The sequence below is a fragment of the Sarcophilus harrisii genome, chromosome 1 (genome assembly GCF_902635505.1).
Source record: "Sarcophilus harrisii chromosome 1, mSarHar1.11, whole genome shotgun sequence".
NCBI lineage: Eukaryota > Metazoa > Chordata > Mammalia > Dasyuromorphia > Dasyuridae > Sarcophilus > Sarcophilus harrisii.
In genome coordinates, this window is record NC_045426.1 from 715,396,424 (window position 1) to 715,414,846 (window position 18,423).

The 18,423-nt window shown below is 54.4% G+C and overlaps 2 protein-coding genes across 3 annotated transcripts in view; both read right to left on the reverse strand.

Annotated features, from left to right (window-relative positions):
• LOC111719283 (zinc finger protein 345) overlaps positions 1–18,423 on the reverse strand; it is a 369,988-nt gene that overhangs the window by 34,172 nt on the left and 317,393 nt on the right. The gene's annotated exons all lie outside the window — the stretch shown is intronic.
• LOC105749458 (zinc finger protein 345-like) lies at positions 1,155–16,270 on the reverse strand. Of its 2 annotated transcripts, XM_031957790.1 has the most exons (5): positions 15,797–16,270; positions 15,137–15,216; positions 14,501–14,627; positions 14,092–14,187; positions 1,155–5,958 (listed from the first exon to the last, which is right to left on the reverse strand). In XM_031957790.1, exons 2-5 carry the CDS (start codon positions 15,170–15,172, stop codon positions 4,016–4,018), a joined length of 2,202 nt encoding a protein of 733 aa, XP_031813650.1. In that variant the 5' UTR covers positions 15,173–15,216; positions 15,797–16,270; the 3' UTR covers positions 1,155–4,015. The 2 variants fall into 2 exon arrangements, with proteins under 2 accessions (XP_031813650.1, XP_031813711.1); XM_031957851.1 differs by lacking the exon at positions 15,797–16,270 and having other exon boundaries at positions 15,137–15,785.

Here is an 18,423-nt window from a genome sequence, read left to right on the forward strand (position 1 = left end):
TGGGAAGCCTAGAGAAGACAACATTAAGAAGAAGGCAAGTGCCGGGACTGGAGGCTGCGGACAATAAAGAGATCGTCAGAATTTGGTTGGAAGGATGAGGTCAGAAGTCAAACTGCAGCATTAAAAATGAGAAGGAAGTGGAGGTTCAACCGTATTTGGCCTTGAGGGCTTTAGTCATCAAAGGAAGGTAGATGGGGGTGAGTGGGAATGGAGGAGATACATTTTTGGGGGACAGGGAGGCTTGGGGGTGTGGGCAGACAGTAGAAAAAGCCAGCAGAAAACCTGGGAAAGCAGGGTGACAAATATGCTGGAGAAGACAGGCTGGAAGGGGATCGCTCGGGCTTGGGAAAGAATTCGCCCCAGGAAGAAAGTGAGAAGGGTCAGCTCTCATGTGATACTGGGGAGGTGGTGGTGGTAGACAGCATCTTGGTGATGGGGAAGGAAGGTTGGCAAATGGCCCAAGATTTCTTCAGTGAGATACAGGAGAAACGGTTCTTAGTTGAGAGATGAACTGGGGTCTGTTTGACCCCTCAAATGGGATGAGAAGGTTTGGAAAATCTGTTGTGTGGTTTAACATCTGAGCTAATTAGGGCGGTGTAAAAGGACTGTCTTCAGGATTGAGCTCATGCACCTAAATCTACCCTGGCCCCAGTTCCTCTGAAAACACCCCCTTCACTCTGGGATAGCTTTCATTGTTAGGAAGTTGTTCCTAGAGTGCCCCTAAATTGGCCTCTTCCTATTAGTCCTGCTAATTTTTCCTTTCTTCAAACCCCTCCAGGCCAATCTGCTTTGTGGGTGCCCTCTTCTCCTTCCTGAGACCAGATTTTCAGAGACTACAGGAAGAAGCCAGGGCTTACATGTGTCAAAATGAACGGGACAATAAGCACTCGTGGGACCCTCCATCCCACAAATGCCCAATGGGGACACCTAATGCTCTTTAGGAGGCTGCTGGTTTGGGGGCAGCCCCACAGAGGTGCCCAGCTTAGGTCAGAATCCTCATGCAGTAGTCCATGCTGTGAGGCTAGGGATGAAATTATGGGCACATCAGAAACAATTTGGAGGTCTCTACACCAGGGTCTGGACAACTTCTCCACTACTTCTAATGTTCAGTGGAAAACAAGGTGTCGGAGTGAATTTTATTAATTACAGTTAACTAGAAAGTGTTATTTCTTTATTCTAAACTTAATAAACAATCAACCAAAACACTGATACACACACCTCGGTGCTACCATGTCTACTGTACTTCTAATTTGTACAGGTTGGCTTATTTTGAGTGCACCAAACTTAATAGTTGGAACAAACACTTCCTCTTCATTTTTCTGGGATTCTTCTGGATTTTGTGGTTATTGTTTGCACATTTGCGGTCGGCGTGGACATGGCCCTTCATTCTGTCTCTCCTCATCACTTTTGCGAGTGCTGTCACCTATCACCATTTGTTTGCAATCCCTCGGTCATCAGATGCTCCTGTTGTTCTGCCCTCCTGATCTGTCGATTGATCCCGTCACTCACCAGGAAAGCTTCGGCAGCTCCTTTCCCCGACAGACAAAATGCCTGCTCCTCTTCCTCTCCTTTTCCAGTGGATGCCATGACTTCTTCCCCCCTCCCCAGCCCAACCCCCTGCTCCCCTCCCTGATCTGTCCCTTGATCCCCTGGCTCCCTCCAAGCCTCAGCACAAGTGTCCCCTCCTCCCCGTATGTGGTCTTTCATTCCCAGTTGGGAGTGCCCCCACCCCCAACATGAGATCTCGTATTTGCTTCTCTGCGGCCAAGTTGTATCGATGTATCCCCCAACAGAAAGTCAAGTTCCTTAGGGCTTTATCACACAGGCTGAAGGAGGCTCAGCAGCCTCCGGGCCGGTCCCCGTGCCCATGGATTGCCTTTATGGGGCTCTGACAAGTGCTCCTGCAGCAGAGCTTGGGGATTCAGTGCCGCCTCCACATCACACAAGGACCCATTCTCTTTGGGTCAACTCTAATTGGCTGAAATACGCCTCATTGCAACAACCCCTGCTATTTCTGTCTTCAAGAGGCAGGCAGAGAATAGCATGCGCATTTCTGAAGGCAAGAGGTGAGAGCATCCCAAGGAAAGGGCAAACAACATCACAAGTACCTGGTAATGGCAGAGCAGGAATTAGACTGAATACAAGTCTCCTAATCAAATGTAGCTTTTCAAACCCTCGGGAGATGTGCTCAGCAAGAAATGACATTGGAGAATCCCAATCCTTCTAGCAGAAATGACACCCAGAGCCAGGTCAGGGCTGGCCTGCTGTAGAGGTCTGCCAGTCAGTTTCACCCCCACTTCCAGAAGAGGAAACAGGCTCCGAGAAAGTGACTGATCTAAGGTCACAGCTATTAAGTGAAAAAGGGCTATTTGGTCCTGAATCCACTGACCCAGAGGTGATTAGAAAAAGAAAAAACAATCAAAGGCAGGACCTTGGAGAGCACCTTCTAAGATTTGGGGAAAGATCAAGGACCCAGAAAAGGAGTTTAAAGAAGGAAAGATAAAATGAAGGATCTAAAAAAGGAGATTAAAGAGATAAAGGAGGAACAGTGAAGAGAATACCAGGCTGAGAGATCCGAACTCCACATTAGCACCGACCAACTGCTGGATCACAGGCGATGCCTTCAATGCTTCCCTTCTCCTGCCTCTCAAATCGGGATATTTGTCCACCTACCTTACAGGTTTGTTAGAAAGGGATTTTACAAGCCAGGTTCTGTATCTCTATTCTTTAGCTAAGAGGGCTAAGCTAAGCTTCTTGCCTCTGAAGATGAGAAGAGATTATCAAAAAGAAAATGGTGGCCATCGATATGAAATGTCTCCTAAAGGCAAAGGAAGATTTGGATTGAACAGAGAAATAGAGATTCTGTAATGAGCTTTGAGAGATCAAAGTGGCTGGGAAAGGAAGGAGAATGCAAAACACTGAGATAGTGGCAAGTGGTGAGATACTGAAGACAACAGCAATTTTCTTGCCATGGACCGGTCATAGCTTCTCTAAGCCTTGGTTTCCTCCTCATCCACCCAGTGAGAATCTAATACCAGGATTTTTAAGAGGACTACATGAGATACAAGGAAAAGAGATGGCTCATTGTTAGGCTGGAGTATCAAGGATTGGATTTTTTATTCATTTGATCAGTGGAGAGACCAGAAGAGACATCTGGTGATAGTCTGGCACTGGACTCTGCCCTTGTCAGACACCTTCTCTAGAACTAAGTAGTAGGGAATCAGCGTAAAGATGCCGATAAGCTGGAGAGCTTTGCAGAGGACAGGCAAGCCCCTGGATACTGGATTAAGAGAGAGGGAAATGGGATCAATATCATCAGGTATTTCAGCAATTAGGGAACATGATAAATAGTCATATATTTGGAAAGACTGTAACATGGACTCTTTTCTGTTTGGTCCCAAAGGACAGAACCCAGAGTAATAAGATGAAGTTGTACAGGAATGGGAGTAAAGCAAGAGAAAATGATTCCTACCCCGCTTTGTGGGGGTCTTCCAGCAAACCATGAATGGCCACTTGAGTTAGTTGTAGAGGGTGTTCTTAGGTACAGATTGAACTAGAGGTCACTGAGGTCCTCTGAGACTCTCTAATAGAGAAAGCATTTTCATCTTGTTTTATATGTTCTAGCTAAGGTTTTTTTAAACATAAAGACTGGACAAGATGACCAGGACAATATCTTTACTTAGGTGATTTTGTGACTTTCTGTCATAAAAGACAGAAAAGAAAGCAACAGACATTCAAAAAGAACTGTACAGATGTGGAATTGAAGAAACCAGTTCAATTTGGACAGACTTTGTTTTGGGGGAGAAAGTGCGGCAAAGTTGCCTGCTGTCAGGGTAGACACTAGAGGAAATGGATGGCTTGGAACTGGAGGAAGGAAGGAAATGGTTGGGAGTGGCCCCTGGGGGAACCGTGACAGGGACTTACTCCTTCTGTAAGGTTTCCTTTGGTATAAGTTCTCTATGACAAAGTGTAGGGGAACTCTGGCTGAAATCTCTTTGTTACATTCAGAAGGCTTTCACCTTGCTAAGGCTTCTCCCCCCCGGGTGACGTACTGTGTGACAAGGGGCTTGCTCAGGCAGAGGGCGTTCTCACAGGCGCTGCACCCGTAAGGCTTCCCCCCGGTGTGGATTCTCTGGTGCCGGATGAGCTGCGAGCTCTGGCGGAAGGCCTTCCCACACACGCTGCACCCGTATGGCTTCTCCCCGGTGTGAATCCTCTGGTGCTGGATGAGCCCCGCGCTCTGGCGGAAGGCCTTCCCACACTCACTACATTCATAAGGCTTCTCCTCAGTGTGAATCCTCACGTGCTCAGTGAGCCGCGTTCTCAGGCGGAAGGCCTTCCCACACTCACTGCACTCAAAGGGCTTCCCTCCACTGTGAATTGTCTGGTGCCGGGTGAGCTCTATGCTCCGGCGGAAGGCCTTCCCACACTCACCGCATTCATAAGGCTTCTCTCCGGTGTGGATTATCTCGTGCCGAGTAAGGTGTTTACTCTGGCGGAAGGCCTTCCCACACTGATTACAGATGAAGGGCTTCTCTCCAGTGTGAATTATCTGGTGTCGAATGAGCTGGGAAGTCTGATGAAAAGTCTTCCCACACTCACGACATTCAAAAGGTTTCTCTCTGGTGTGAATGATCTGATGCTGAGTCAGCTGTGAGCTGCGGCGGAAGGCCTTCCCACACTCCTTACATCCAAAAGGCTTCTCTCCGGTGTGGATTCTCTGATGGACAGTCAGCCAAGATTTCTGCAGGAAAGTCTTCCCGCATTCGTGGCATTCATAGGGCTTCTCTCCAGTGTGACTTTTCTGATGCTGGGTGAGCCCCGTGCTTCGATGAAAGGCCTTCCCACACTCTTTACACTTGTAAGGCTTCTCTCCCGTGTGGATCCTCTGGTGCACGAGGAGCTGGGAGCTCTGCCGGAAGGCTTTCCCACAGTCACTACATTCATACGGCTTCTCCCCAGTATGGATTCTCTGGTGCTGGGTGAGCCGGGAACTCCAGTGGAAGGCCTTCCCACACTCCTTACACACATACGGCTTCTCTCCAGTGTGGATTCTTTGATGGACGGTGAGCTGTGAGCTCTGATGGAAGGCCTTCCCACATTCACTACACCCATAAGGCTTCTCTCCAGTGTGGATTTTCTGATGCTGCATCAGTCCTGCGCTCTGGTGGAAGGCTTTCCCGCATCCGTGACACTCGTAAGGCTTCTCGCCAGTGTGAATCCTCTTGTGTATGGTAAGCTGCGAACTCTGCCGGAAGTCTTTCCCACATTCACTACACTTATACGGCTTCTCCCCGGTATGAATCCTCTGATGTCCTGTAAGCTGTGAACTCCGGCGGAAGGTTTTCCCACACTCGTTACATTCAAAAGGTTTCTCCCCAGAATGAATTGCCTGATGCTGCATCAGTCCTGCGCTCTGGTGAAAGGCCTTCCCGCACTCATAACACTTGTAAGGCTTCTCACCAGTGTGAATTCTCTTATGGATGGTCAACTGAGAGCTCTGACGGAAGGTCTTTCCACAGTCATTACATTCATAAGGTTTTTCTCCGGTGTGAATCCTCTGATGAACAGTAAGTTCTGTGCTCCAGCGAAAACCTTTGCCACATTCATTACATTCAAAAGGTTTCTCTGCGGCATGGATTAGCTGATAGTCAATAAGACCTGAATTGTAATCAAAGGGTTTCCCACACTCGTTATACTTGGAAAATATCTTCTTTAAGCAGATTCGGTGATATCTTCTTCGGCCTGGCTGGAGCCTGAAGCTCTTCCTGTGGGTATCACATCTTTGAAGGTTCTGTTCTTTATTGCCCTGCTGCCCCTCTAACTTAGAATTGCACACACCAGCTTTTCTGAAACTAGAGATACAGGGACCATCCTTTGCGAGCCTTTCAAAGGAGGTTTCTTCCACAGAAAGACCCAGTTTTGGTGCTGACTCGGTTTCACTCCTGGGGTTGCCATCTGAAAGAAAATGCAAAATATAAATACTCCCCGGTCTTTCAGCTTCTGACTTGCCCTATTCAAGTTAACAACAACAACAAAGGTTCAGCATCTACTATGTGCCAGGAATTGTGTTAAGTGTTGGGGGGCGGGGGGGGGGGTGGAACGACACTCATCATTGAAAAAGAAAAGGTTATACAAAGCAGGACAAATACTAAAAATGTGACCCTATGCTTTCAGGGTGGCTGTGGGGAACCTCTCCCCCAAAGCTCCAAATGATTTTCAGCCCTCTCTGCACATTGTTCACTGACCTCCTTTCCCATTCCAAGTCACCACACCCTGTGGGGTGGGCATTCTCTTTTCCAAAGGAAGAAATAAGTTCAGCTCGACTGAGTGACATCTTTGTTTGCCAGCTCCACTGCCCTTCTGTCAGTGCCCGCTAACCTCCCTCTCTGCAGACTCATCTGACCAAGTCCAAAAGGCTGATGCAGAAGATGCTGAAGCTCCAGGGAGACCATTTGAATTTAAGGTGAAGAATGATATCTGATAATTACGATCGAAGGTGGTGAGGAGCTCTGACAGTACCTGCCCAGTGCCTTTATTTTACATTCAGAAAATTGAGGAAGCACAGTGGGACCGGTGTCAGCAGGGCACAGTTCTCTAGGCAAAGAAATTCCTTTAGCAACGTGGAGGGGTAAGTGCACACCATCAGACAGTCAGAGGATGGCCCGGACATGCTGAGAGGTCACACAATTTAGCCAAAGTCCCACAGGCAATAAGCTACAGCCCAGGACTTGAATCCAGATCTTTCCAGTGACCAGGCTAACTCCACACTGAATTTCTGGATTATAATCAGGGCCATGGACTTGGAGTTGGAGGGTCATCTTGTCCTTTTTTAATATCTTCAGTGCTTCACTCATAGTAGGTGCTTTATAAATGCTTGTTAGCTAATTTATAAGTGCTTCACTTAAAAGCTGAGAGTAATCCCCCAGAATGTGACTAAGCTGTGCCTTTGAGCCAGCACTCCCAGTACAGGACATTTCCCACTGGGAAAGTCAAAAACGAATGGTCCCATGTATACCACAGCCTGCGCTACAACACCTACTGTGCCTGGGCCAAGAGCTGGTGCCCATGGAGTGGCAAACAGGGGAAGACACGCGGGTACAGGAACACAGCAGAATGTCACCGTAAGAATTAACAAGGAAACACGAGTGAACCAGGGGATCGCTACAGAGAGCTCTTTAACAAGGAAAATGAAAAGAGCAGCTGAAGAAAAGAGAATGGTGGGAAATGGCAAGAAGGAATCCTGGCCACGGGGACCATCTCACAGACCCTCATTACACAACTTGGGCTGGTTTTAAGAGGACCTAACAGGGAGAAGCAGGATAAATGTCTAAGTATTCATAATTTTAAAAAACATACCCATGTCACAGAGCACCAGCCCTGAAATCAGGAGGACCTGAGTTCAAATATGGTCTCAGACACTTGGCCTGTCCCAGCTGTGTGACCCTGGGGACAAGTCACTTAACCGCAATTGCCTCAGGGGGAAAAAACCATGTTGCCAACTGCCGGGACCCCTTCACCTGGATGTCCATCCAGGATGTCCAACACGTCTAAACAGATTTCAATGCCTCCGCTGATGAAGGGCCTCCGGCCTCTCAGGGGAGCCCAACAAACTTTGGGACTATTCTAGAGACATTTTTGACTCACAACAAGCTAAAGTGAGATTCTGATCCCTCCAATCCTTACCCCTGATTCCCATTTTCTCAGGTCAAGTACAGAGAAGCCTCATACCAGCGGCTTTAGGCCATGGCCATGTCCTGCCAAGTCTTCTCTCCCCGGGAAGCATGACCTCGAGGTTCCTGGCTGTCTGGTCCAAGAGCAGGACCACGGCCTCCTCACCTGCCCTGAGGTCACTCTCTGGCCAAGCTGCCCTTCCACATCCACCCCAATTCTCGCCACAACAACCCTCATTTTCTCTGCAGTAGGGCCCCGCTAGCTCTGCCTCCTCATGGTGGCCCCCCCAAGGCTCAGGGTTCTCGGGATCCCCGTGTTCTCTCTGAACTGTCTCTTCTTGAATTCTCCATGTCCCACCCTGCCCTCCCTACCCTCTCAGTAGCCTGACCAGCGACCCTGGGTCATTCCCCCCCCCCCATCTTTCACATGACAGTGACCACCCAAAGGACACGGCCACGGTGCCCCTCACTTAGCCTCTGCAGGCTCCCGGGTGAGTCCTGGGGACACAAGAAAGGGCAGAGGCAGCACCTGCCCTGAGAGGCTGCAGCAGAACAACTGGAGGGCACGTCAGAGGGAAGAGCTGGGGCCGGGGTTCCTGAACAACAGTCTGGGGAGAGTCAGGGGAAATGCCCCAGGTGTTTAGGGGAACAGCCGAGAAGACTGGTGGACCTGGGAGAGCAACCTGGCCCTCTGCCCGAACACTTGGGAGGAGGGAGGACCGGGATGTGCCTCCTTCCCCATCCACCCTCCAATCAGCCCAAAATGATTTTCCTGAAGCACGGTGCCTCTCTCCTCAGCCTTCTCTTGTGGCTCCCTATCTCCCCTCCATCCATGGGTTCTGCCTCCTGGCCTTTCCCAGGAAGCCTCCCCAGTCCCTTCCCAACAGTGCTTTCTGTCCGCTCCCTTCTCTTTTTCTGGCAGAGAACTTGGGGTCCCTGACAGGAGGAACTGTGCCTCCTTTTGTATACCCAGGGCACAGCACAGTGCTTGGCACACAGCAGACACTTAATAAATGGTGAACAACTGCCTGCTGGCCTGCTTGCTCTCCCTACCTATCTTGCCTGTCTACCTTGTTCCCCTAACAGGAGGCCAGGCACCTCTCTTCTTTCTTCAGTAGGAGAAGGGACCCCAGTGCCCGTAGGCTATAATCCTCCCTCTCACATTTGTTAAAATCAAGCCCGAATAAAACTAAGGTTAAAAGAAGCCCACCATCAGTAACCCTGGCAGCATTTACACAGCACTTCAGGTTTACAAAGAGCTTTATAAGCATCCCCCAAAGGTGGGTGCTGCGACTGTCCCCATTTGACAGATGAGCAAAGGAAGGCTGAGAGAGCTTAAGTGCCTTGTGCAGGCCTCCGGGAAGAGGCCAGACATCAAGCCCAGCTCTGCGCTCCCTGCTGCCCGCTCACCTCCTCTGGGTTCTAGAGGCCGGCTCAGCTCCTAGCTCCTGGACTCGGGGAGAGCCTCTCTGGCCATGGGCCGGCACCTGCAAGACGCTGGGGCTCACGGATCTAGCAAAGGCTCGGCCTGAAAGTGGCAGCCACGGCTCCATGGCTCTGACTCCAAGGGAGGCCTTAAGTTCAGCCTCACGCCTGCTCTGGGTCTGTGTGAGTGGTCAAGCTGAGCTGGCCACAAGGTGACCGTGAGCCTGCAGGGCCTTCCAGCCGGCTGACTGGGGGGGAGGGGAGATGCCTGCGGATGTGATGTCCAGGCAGAATCGGCCAGACTTTGCCTCCATCAGGCTCTAAGGACACAAGAGAGTCTGTGGGTCCCCCCAACCCAGCCAGAGACCCCTGAACACCTCCAGAAAGAAGCAGGGGGGCACAAAGCCCAGACCCGACATCACGGCATAGGCAGGAATAAGGCCAGAAGGAGCAGACAGAACCCCCATGAAGAACCCCCCCCCCCACCAGAGACCCCAAGACAAATGCGGAGAGAACAGCAACGCCAAGAAGCAAAGAATGGAAGAAAGGAGGGGCCCAATTTGGCCACCAGATGAAGCCAGTAAAAACGACTTTATAAATGAGAATGCTGCAGGAAAAAACCAGAGAGTAAAGCACATAGGGCCCAAAACCAGGGCCTAGCACACAGTAGGCACTTACTAATGGCTGTGTGGGTGAACACAAGGGGCTGCTGGGAAGGCATCGGTCCCGGACAGAGAGGGTCTGAGAGCGTCTCAGAGGAGGGCAGGAAGGGACAAGCCACCAGCAGGCCGGGCTCTGGCAGCAGGGGGAGGAGCCCAGGGACCCCACCAGGTCCGGCCAGACCAAGCTCCTGGCTGACCCTAAATCGCGATGGACACCCCCAGCCCCAGGGTCATCTTGGGGCCCCTCCGGGCGGCTTCACTCACAGAGCCAGTCCCCGCGGGGGTCCTGGGCCGGGCTCTCCAGTACCATCCATTCTGCCGCCCTGAAGAGGGACCCGGAGACACCTCAGACCTCATCTCCATCCCAACGCGGGGGGGGGGGGGGGGGTGGGGTGAGAAGGACCAGAGAAAGCGCTTGAGAGCCCCCGCGGGCTAGAAACCGCTTCTTCCTGAGCTTCTTTGTGAAGAGGGAGACCAAGGGGCCCAGAGCCAGTGGCGGAGGGCAGGGAACGAGTGGGGGGAGGGAGGGGAAAGGGGGGGTGGGAGCCAGCGGGCGGAGGGCAGGAATGAGCAAGGGGTGGAGGGGGGGAAAAGGAGGGGAGGGGAGGGGAGGGGAGCGGTAGCCAGTGGAGGGCTGACCGATCAGCAGGGACCTCAGCGCCATGCGCTCATCACTGAAGGAACCCCCGGGGAACTCCCAAGCTTCAGCCGAGCACTCGACGGTCCCAGAGGTCGGCGGTCCCAGGGGTCGGCGGTCCCGGGGGTCGGCGGTCCCAGGGGTCGGCGGGGGTGCGCCCTTGGCTGAAGGTGCCCGAGGCTCGGGGAGCCGCCAGAACTCCAGAGAAGAACTCCCCCTTTTGGCCCCAGACAAATCTAAAATTACGGCCTCGAGGACGTAGGCAGAATGCTGGAAAATTGAACCCGGTGGATAGAAGGGGGCGGCCACTTCCTCCAGCTCATTTTACAGACCGGGTGACGGGCCACCTTGGGGAAGTGTCCGAATCTGGATTTGAACTCAGGCCCCCAGGGCTTCCCGCCTCCAGCCAGGCACTCTGCGCACTGTGGCGCCCCCCAGCTGCCAGCTGCGGAATAGGAAGGGCAGGAGGAATAAGCCTTTATCGAGCCCTTCACAAATATGACTTCATTTGACCCTCAGAGCAGTCCCGTGAGGTAGGTGCTATTACAAGGCCCATTTTACAGGTAAGGAAGCTGAGGAGATGGAAGTACACGACCAGCCCAGCTTTCTCTGGCCCCACCAAACGGCCCACACGTGAACGTATTTCTCAGCTGCGAATGGCCCCCCCAGTTCGGGCACAAAAACCTCACAAACGCAGAAAAGCAGAAATATAAGCACAGCCTTTCCTGACCACAAGGAATTAAAAACTATGTTCGATCAGGGCTGCTATGGAAAGGATTAAAAATTCACTGTAATCTAGATAAATCAATCCTAAAGAATCAGTGGGTCAAAGAACAAATCATGGAAATGACGGGTAACTTTATTATAATAACAATAATGAGACACCCTACTCAGATCTGGGATGTATCTCTAATCGCTTTGATCAACAGAAGAGGTAAAGAACAGATGAATAAAGTGGGCGTAAAACTAAAAAAAAAAACCAAAAAATAAACTAGAAGTCAACCCATTTCCTAAAATTTCAAATATTAAAAGAGAGATTTAGAAAATCAAAGCCAAAGGTGAACAAACTAAAAGTTTAAAAGAAAACAGTTAATGAATAACATGAAGAAATGCTTTTTGGGGGAAGAAATTAAACTATTAGCTAAAATGATTACATAAAAGAAAGAGGAAAAACTAAATTAGAAGCAGCAACAAATGTAGGAAGAAAATTAACAAGAAAAAGAGGAAGTTATTAGAAATCATTTTGCCAATAAAATGGACACATTAGATGAAAGGGATATTTGCAAAAATACAAATGTCTAAAAGCACTCAAAATAGGGGATTTAAATAATCCTAATATCAGAAAAAGGAACAGAGTAAGCCATAAATGAAATCATAAAGAAAAAACCCCCAAGACAGAGCAATTTACAAGCGAATTCTATCAAGCATTCAAAGACAAATTCCATTATTGTTTGGAAAGAAGGAAAGCCAGGAAGGGATCCCGCAACACATCAAAACACAAAGCAGACAACAGACCAGTCTCTTTAAGGAGCACTGATCTCAAAGCCACAAATATTAGCAAAAAGGCGACCCTGTGAGCTTAATTTGGAGGAAGGGAGAGCAGGAGGGTCATTCACCATCTCCAGGCTGTGAGGGGGAGATTAGGAGGCCCAGGTGGGACCAGCCCAAACCAAAGACAAAGAGCACATCCAAACCCAGCTGATGTCGTGGGCCACGCAGAGAAGGCTCGTGGTGGAACACTGGAATCCCGGAGTGGCGGGGACGGCGCCCATGGGACCTCTTCCCCAACAAGATCCAGCAAACCCAGGCCAGGAAGACCGTGAGACCCTGAGATGACATTCAAGCCCCTGTCTGCACCAGGGCAAGCAGAGGGGCCCAAGATCCCGCTGGGCACCAGGGGACCAACCTACCCCAAGGGGGGCTCTAGGCCTGGGGTCGGCGGAAGCCAGAAGGGGCGGAGACTTGAACTGGGACAAGAGCTGGGCCGCAGGCCCAGACACCACATCAGAAACTGGGGGCAGTGGCCGGAGAATGAAGCCTGGACATCTCTGGGCCAGACTCTCCCCGAGATCCTGGAGCAGCACAAGCCTCAAAGTCCAAGAAAGGGGTGGCGGGGGCCCATGCAGGAACCGGACCCGAGACAGCCTGGGAAATGCTTGGAGTGCGCCAGGACCGGCTCAAAGGCGCTGCTACTGAGGCTGGGGCGGACCCCGTGAAGAATAGGAGGGAAGCGAGCAGCTGGGCTGGGACGTGCAGCCACGCCTGTGCCCACAAGCACCCCAAACACCCACAGGCTCACACACACTCTCACACACATGCGGCTGGGCACATTTCTCTCAGAGGAGAGGAGGGAACAAGAGGACGGAGGAAAAGAGGCGAACCAGTGACTGAGGAGGGATGGGAAGGGACAAAGCCTCTGGCACTGGGTTCTGCAGGGGGCAAGGGCAGCGGGACCAGCCTGACCCAAACTCGGAGCCCCTTCTTTACCAGGATGAATCACAGATGCTCACAGAGGAGGGCAATGGTCCCTGGGGAGGGCAGGGCAGGAAGAGCCCACAGGCTTTAGCCAAAGCACAGACTTCAGAACCTGTCCCCCCCAGTCAATTCAGACTTCCAAGGTCACAAGGTTGCCGCCCACCTCACAAGGGGGCCCGGTGCCCCCTGGCACATGGCCGGCGGTGCCCATGTTCCCAGAGCTGTGTTCTGTTTTGTTTTTCGGGGAGGGGGGGGAGAAGGAGGAAACAAGATAGAAGAGAAAACCAATGTTTGTTGATTAAACAAAGGAAAATAAAATGAGTCACACTAAAAACTAATTTTAAGAGATTTGAAAACGGGGACAAACAGCTCTTTCCTTCGGAGGATGAGTCCTACCATCTAACACCCTAAGGGTGCATGATCTGTAACGAGGATGAACCGGAGGCCTTTCCAAAATGCTGGAGGACATCGTCTCCGTTACTAGTGACTGTGGGGCAACCTCCGGCAACAAGACGAAGCCGCTGGGGAAGCTGCAGGCCGAGAAAGGGCAGAGATCTGCTTATGGGACCTCTCTCATCGCCAGAACTAACGGAAGCAATCCCAGTGACGCTGCCGGCTATAAACATGTACCCACGTGGATTATCCCGTTTCTTCATAATATCAACGAAGCCCTGACAACAAGCGGCAGCAGGGAGGGCTGGAAGGAGAAGCTCCAGAGAAGGCGATGACAGAAGGTGCACCGGCTCTGAAGTCGGAAGGACCCGAGTTCAAATCTAGCCTCAGACACGGATCACTGTGTGACCTCAGCAAGTCACTCGACCACAAGCACAAAACAGCAGCAAAGGCTGTGAGAGTGTGAAAGGCCCACGGACAGGCTGGGCCGATGTGATGCAGGTTGCTGCGCCCGCCCAGCTCTCCGGGGGGGTCCCCCTGGTGCTGAGGGGAGGACCTCGGCTGGAGCAGCCCAAGCTCCAGAAAGAAGGGGGGCTGGCAGGACCGACAGCGGGGACGGAAATCGGGGGAGCGGGAGGGGAAGGAGAGGAGGAGGGGGAAGGAAGAAAAAGAGGAGGAAGAAAAAAGGGAAGAGGAAGAAAAGAGGAAGGGGAGGATGGAGGAGGAGAAGGAGGTGAATCTGGTCCCCTCCAGCTGCCCACCCGCTCACCCTGCAAACCCACAAGCACTTCAATGCCAGGCTCTTGGCCCAGGCTCCCTCACTCACTGGGGCGGCTCCTTCTCTGGAGGTCTCTGGCTGCCATCCATGGGGTGTCCCCTCGCTCCAGCTGGCCAATCACGTCGGGACTGGACACCGCGAGCCCTGCTCGTAGGGAATGTGAAAATGTGGGAGGCCGTGGGGACAAGGACGCTGGGCCCTGGCCGCCTGCCCCGGGGGGGACGCTGGGCCCTGACGCCTGGGGGAGGGACGTTGGGCCCTGACGCCTGGGGGAGGGACGTTGGGCCCTGGCCGCCTGCCCCGGGGGACGCTGGGCCTGGCACCCCGGGCGGGGATGCTGGGCCCTGGCCGCCTGCCCCGGGGGACGCTGGGCCCACCTAGCCGCCCTGCAGGATGGTCTGCCCGGACCTCCCCATCACCCCGCCCAGAAGCCCCCAGCCCGGCGGAGCTTCCTCACCCAGGCAGACCAGGTGCCCATAGTTCTCCAGCATCACCTCGCGGTAGAGTCTCTTCTGGGCGGGGGCCAGGTGCCCCCACTCCTCAGGGGTGAAGTCCACGGCCACGTCCTGGAAGGTCACGGAGCCCTGCAAGAAGGCGCACACTAGGACGCGGCACACGGACCCACAGGGGGCCCTTCCTCCTGCCAGGCCGGGCTCTGGCCGCAGTGGGGGAGGTGGGGGGCACACGGTGGGGGCACAGGGGTCCCTGACACAGCTTCTCGTCGCAGACCAACGTGTCCAGGAGAAGATGCGGGTTGGGTGGAAACGTGGCCACGTGTCCCCCGAGGAAGGAAAAGCCTTCGTCCCAGATCTGGCACAAGGACATGTGGGGGCCACTGGTGGGGGGTTGCTTGCCCCCCCTTCCCCTGAAGTAAGCACCCACTGTGCACCTGCTGAATGCTAGGCACCTCGCTCCGGGGCCCAGCTCAGTCCTTTCCATGGCTCACCCCATCACTCACTTCACAGATAAGGAAACTGAGGCAGAAAGGGCTCTGGGCCCGGGGTCACCCACAGCTTCCCAGGCTCCCCTCAACCCGAGGTGACCCCGGCTCCCCCACAGCCAGAGGCTCCTCGCCCAGCCCCCCGCGGCTCACCTGGCAGCTGCCGGGCATCAGGAGCACAGGCGCCATCCTCCTCCCCTCCTGCCAGGTCCTGGGGGATCACGGCGGGCGCCCTGGGGAGGGGACAAGCTTTGGGGAGTCAGGGCAAGTATGGGGAGCACTGAGGGGAGCATCGCGGGGGCAGGCACAGCAAGGGGGAGCACTGCGGGGGCGGGGGGCACAGCGGGGAGCACCGTAGGAGCGGGGGACACGGTAAGGGGGAGCACCGCAGGGGCAGGGGACATGGTGGGGGGGGGAGCACTGCGGGGGCGGGGGGCCATAGTGGATGGGGGCACCACGGCAGTGCCAGGCCCAGCCCGTCCCCACCCTGGCTGGTCAGCGGCCCAGGGAACCCCAGCAGTAAAGGAACCTAAGCGGGGCTGCTCAGGTTCACCCGCCCCTCCTGGGAAGCAGAAACGCAGGCCCCGCCCAGCTCCTGAGGGGCGGGGCAAACATGTGGGAGCCAATAGGGTTCCGTGGCTAGGCGGAGGGGCGGGGCCTGGGAGGAGCGCAGGCGCAGCCACGCCCTCAGACGCTCCATTCCAGTCCTAGGGCGTCCTCCCTCCCCCGGAGGCTCCGACACCAAGTACCGGACGTCCCGCCCCCTGCGCGCTCCCGCCGCTGCCAGGGCTCGGGCCCCTAGCTCCCACTCACCGAGACCTGGAACACGGGCTCGGACCCCAGCGGGGGCGGCAGAGGAAGAAGCCGAGACGGTCACGAGCGCGCGCGTCCAGGACGCGGCGAGTGGTCGAAACCGGAAGTTGCGTCACTCCCCCGCCTTTGAGGGAGCGCTGGTGACGCGTGAAAAGGCTTTTGGGAAACGTAGTCCATATGCCTCTCACGCAGAAAAGAGGGGGAATCCCCCGGACCCGGAGTGCGCATGCTCTCCCTGAGCCCCCTAGTGTGCGTGTGAAGAATGGGCGGGCAGCGCAAGGAAAACTGAGTCCCGGGAGTCCGGGGGAGGCACTGATTACGCATCTCCCGTGTACCTGGACTCGGAGCTCACCGTCTGATGGGGAGGAGAAAGAACGTGCAAAATCACTCCGTCCCCAAGCGTGGATGGGATAAATAGGGCGCAATCAGCGCATGGGAGGGACCGGCCCCGAAGAGGAAGGAGACTAGGGAGGGGGAGGTGGCGAGCCTGGGGGACCAAAGGCCCGGAGTCTGGAGCCAGAGGCGGGGGGGGAGGGGAGAGGGGGGCAGGCCGTTTGTCCTTACTCCCTGGGGCCGGGAAGGGGGCGAGGGAGACCATTCCCGTTAGGTCATGGGGGGGTGTGGCCATGCAGGGGCGTGGGGCCTGGAGGCAGGAAGCATAGGCTCCGCGTGGGACCACTAGGGGGCGCTGCAGAGTCCGAAGCACGGGCCCGGAGGCTGAAAGGGCTAAATCCTTGGGGGGGCGCTAGGGCCGGAAGCGGCGGACGCTCCCTGAGTGACCCGGCCGGCGCAGGCCGTTCCCCTCCGTCTGCCTCAGTTTCCTCGTCTGTAACATGGGCCAATCCTCCTTGTCAGTTACAGAGGAGATTAAAGTGTCGGTAAAGGGCTTGGCACAGGCCGGGTCACCGCCTCCCATAATCCCTTTCACCGCGGACGCACGTGTGCTCCCCCGAGGGCGGGCGGTGCCCGGGAGGTCAGAGCCGCCGCCCAACCCGCGGGCTGGGGGGCGGCCCTCCCACCGAGCCCGGGGCCTCCTGGCCCCGCAGCTTCCGGTCCCAAGCCAGGCCGGGAGGGGGCGGCCCGATGCGCTCGGTCCGCCCGGGCCACACCGGCTCAGCGCGCCCTGGGGGGGGGGGGGGATGGGGAGCTGCGGGCTCCTTTCTCTTCTTCGCCTTTTAGGGTGATTGTCCGTGCCCGATTCTCCCTGAGCAGCAGAGCAGCTTCCGCGTGTTTGGCAGGTGCTCTAACATTGGTCTCCCTGGCGTCGGGCAGGGGGCGGGGGAAGGGGCGGAAAAGTGGGAACGGAAGGATCTGCAGGTGTCGGCGCTGAGAAATCAGCCGCCAGATCCGGTAAAGAAAAAGCTGCGATGAAAATGTCTTAAAAAGGGATGGCGCTTGTGGATGACCAAGTTCGTTGTCAAAATGAAAACTGGAAGCGATGGGGGAGGGGTGCGGCTGAGCATGGCCCGAGGCCGGGAGCGCTTGGTCCCACTCTGACCTCAGACACGCCCACTTAGCAGCTGGGTGGCCCTGGGCGAGTCACTGTCCCAGTTGTCTTGAAGAACAAAAAGTGATTGGGACATTCGCACCTAGACCTCCCTTTTGGCTCTCCCTCCCTCCCACGCGCTCTGCCAGTGCGGATATTCCAAGGTGTGGAGAAAAGAGGGGTTTCTTGGCTCACGTGCTCCCGCAGAAAAGGGCTGGGCGAAGTCAGCCCCGGTGTCGCTCTGTAACCTGGGCCCCAAAGCCCATGGGGAGGGGCGCTCTGCTCACGCGGTCTCCACTGATACACCTGCATGAGGGGGAGTCGTGGGGCCCGCGCGGTCAGGGCTCCCCGGCTGCTTGGGGATCTTCTAGCTCCCAGCTTTGGGAGGCCCCGCCATACAGAGAACGTCCCTCTCAGGAGAGAACGGGACTCAGGGCTCACCGGAGACTCCCTTGGGCGAGACCTGGGATTCTTATTGAGCCGAGCTCCATGTCTCCCGATACAGGCCCTTGGCTCGGTATTGTCTAGTTTGTATGACCTTGTTTGCTTTTCTGATTTCCGTTTCCTGAGGACCGTAGGTTCGGATTATTGTAGACGTGGATAGCAGGTGTGCTTGCTGTGTACGTGCGCTGTGGGAATCGGTGTAAGATGGGAATTAAAATTTTGAATGTCCAGCTTGGGGGCCTCCATTCTCTTAAGAAACAGTGATCGGAAGTTGAACTTGGACCTGAAAACTATGTCTGAAGGACTATTTGGGGGGCAGCAAGGTGATGTAACAGAGCATTGGGCCTGAAATTAGGAAGGTGAGTTCAATAAGTGAGTGACCTCAGAACTGCAGTAGCTGTGTGAACCTGGGCTAATCACTTAACCCCGTTTGCCTCAGTTTCCTCATCTGTTAAAAGATCTAGAAAAGACTGGCAGATCCCTCCAATATTTCTGCCAAGAAAACTCCATGTGGGATCTTTAAAAATGAAGGACAAACCATATGAAAATATGCTCCAAATCATTATTAATCAGAGAAATGCAAATTAAGGCAACTCTGAGATACCACTACACACCTGTCAGACTGGCTAGAATGACAGGGAAAGATAACACGGAATGTTGGAGGGGATGTGGGAAAACAGGGACACTGATACATTGT

What these genes read in the sequence shown, in the direction of transcription:
- LOC105749458 (XM_031957790.1), bottom strand. Translation starts at nt 15,172, where the DNA reads ATGGCGCCTGTGCTCCTGATGCCCGGCAGCTGCCAG. An exon ending in TGGGCACCTGGTCTGCCTGG is followed by an intron (nt 14,188 to 14,500) that starts GTGAGGAAGCTC and finishes CCCTACGAGCAG; the next exon opens with GGCTCGCGGTGTCCAGTCCC. An exon ending in CCAGAGAAGGAGCCGCCCCA is followed by an intron (nt 5,959 to 14,091) that starts GTGAGTGAGGGA and finishes ATTTTCTTTCAG; the next exon opens with ATGGCAACCCCAGGAGTGAA.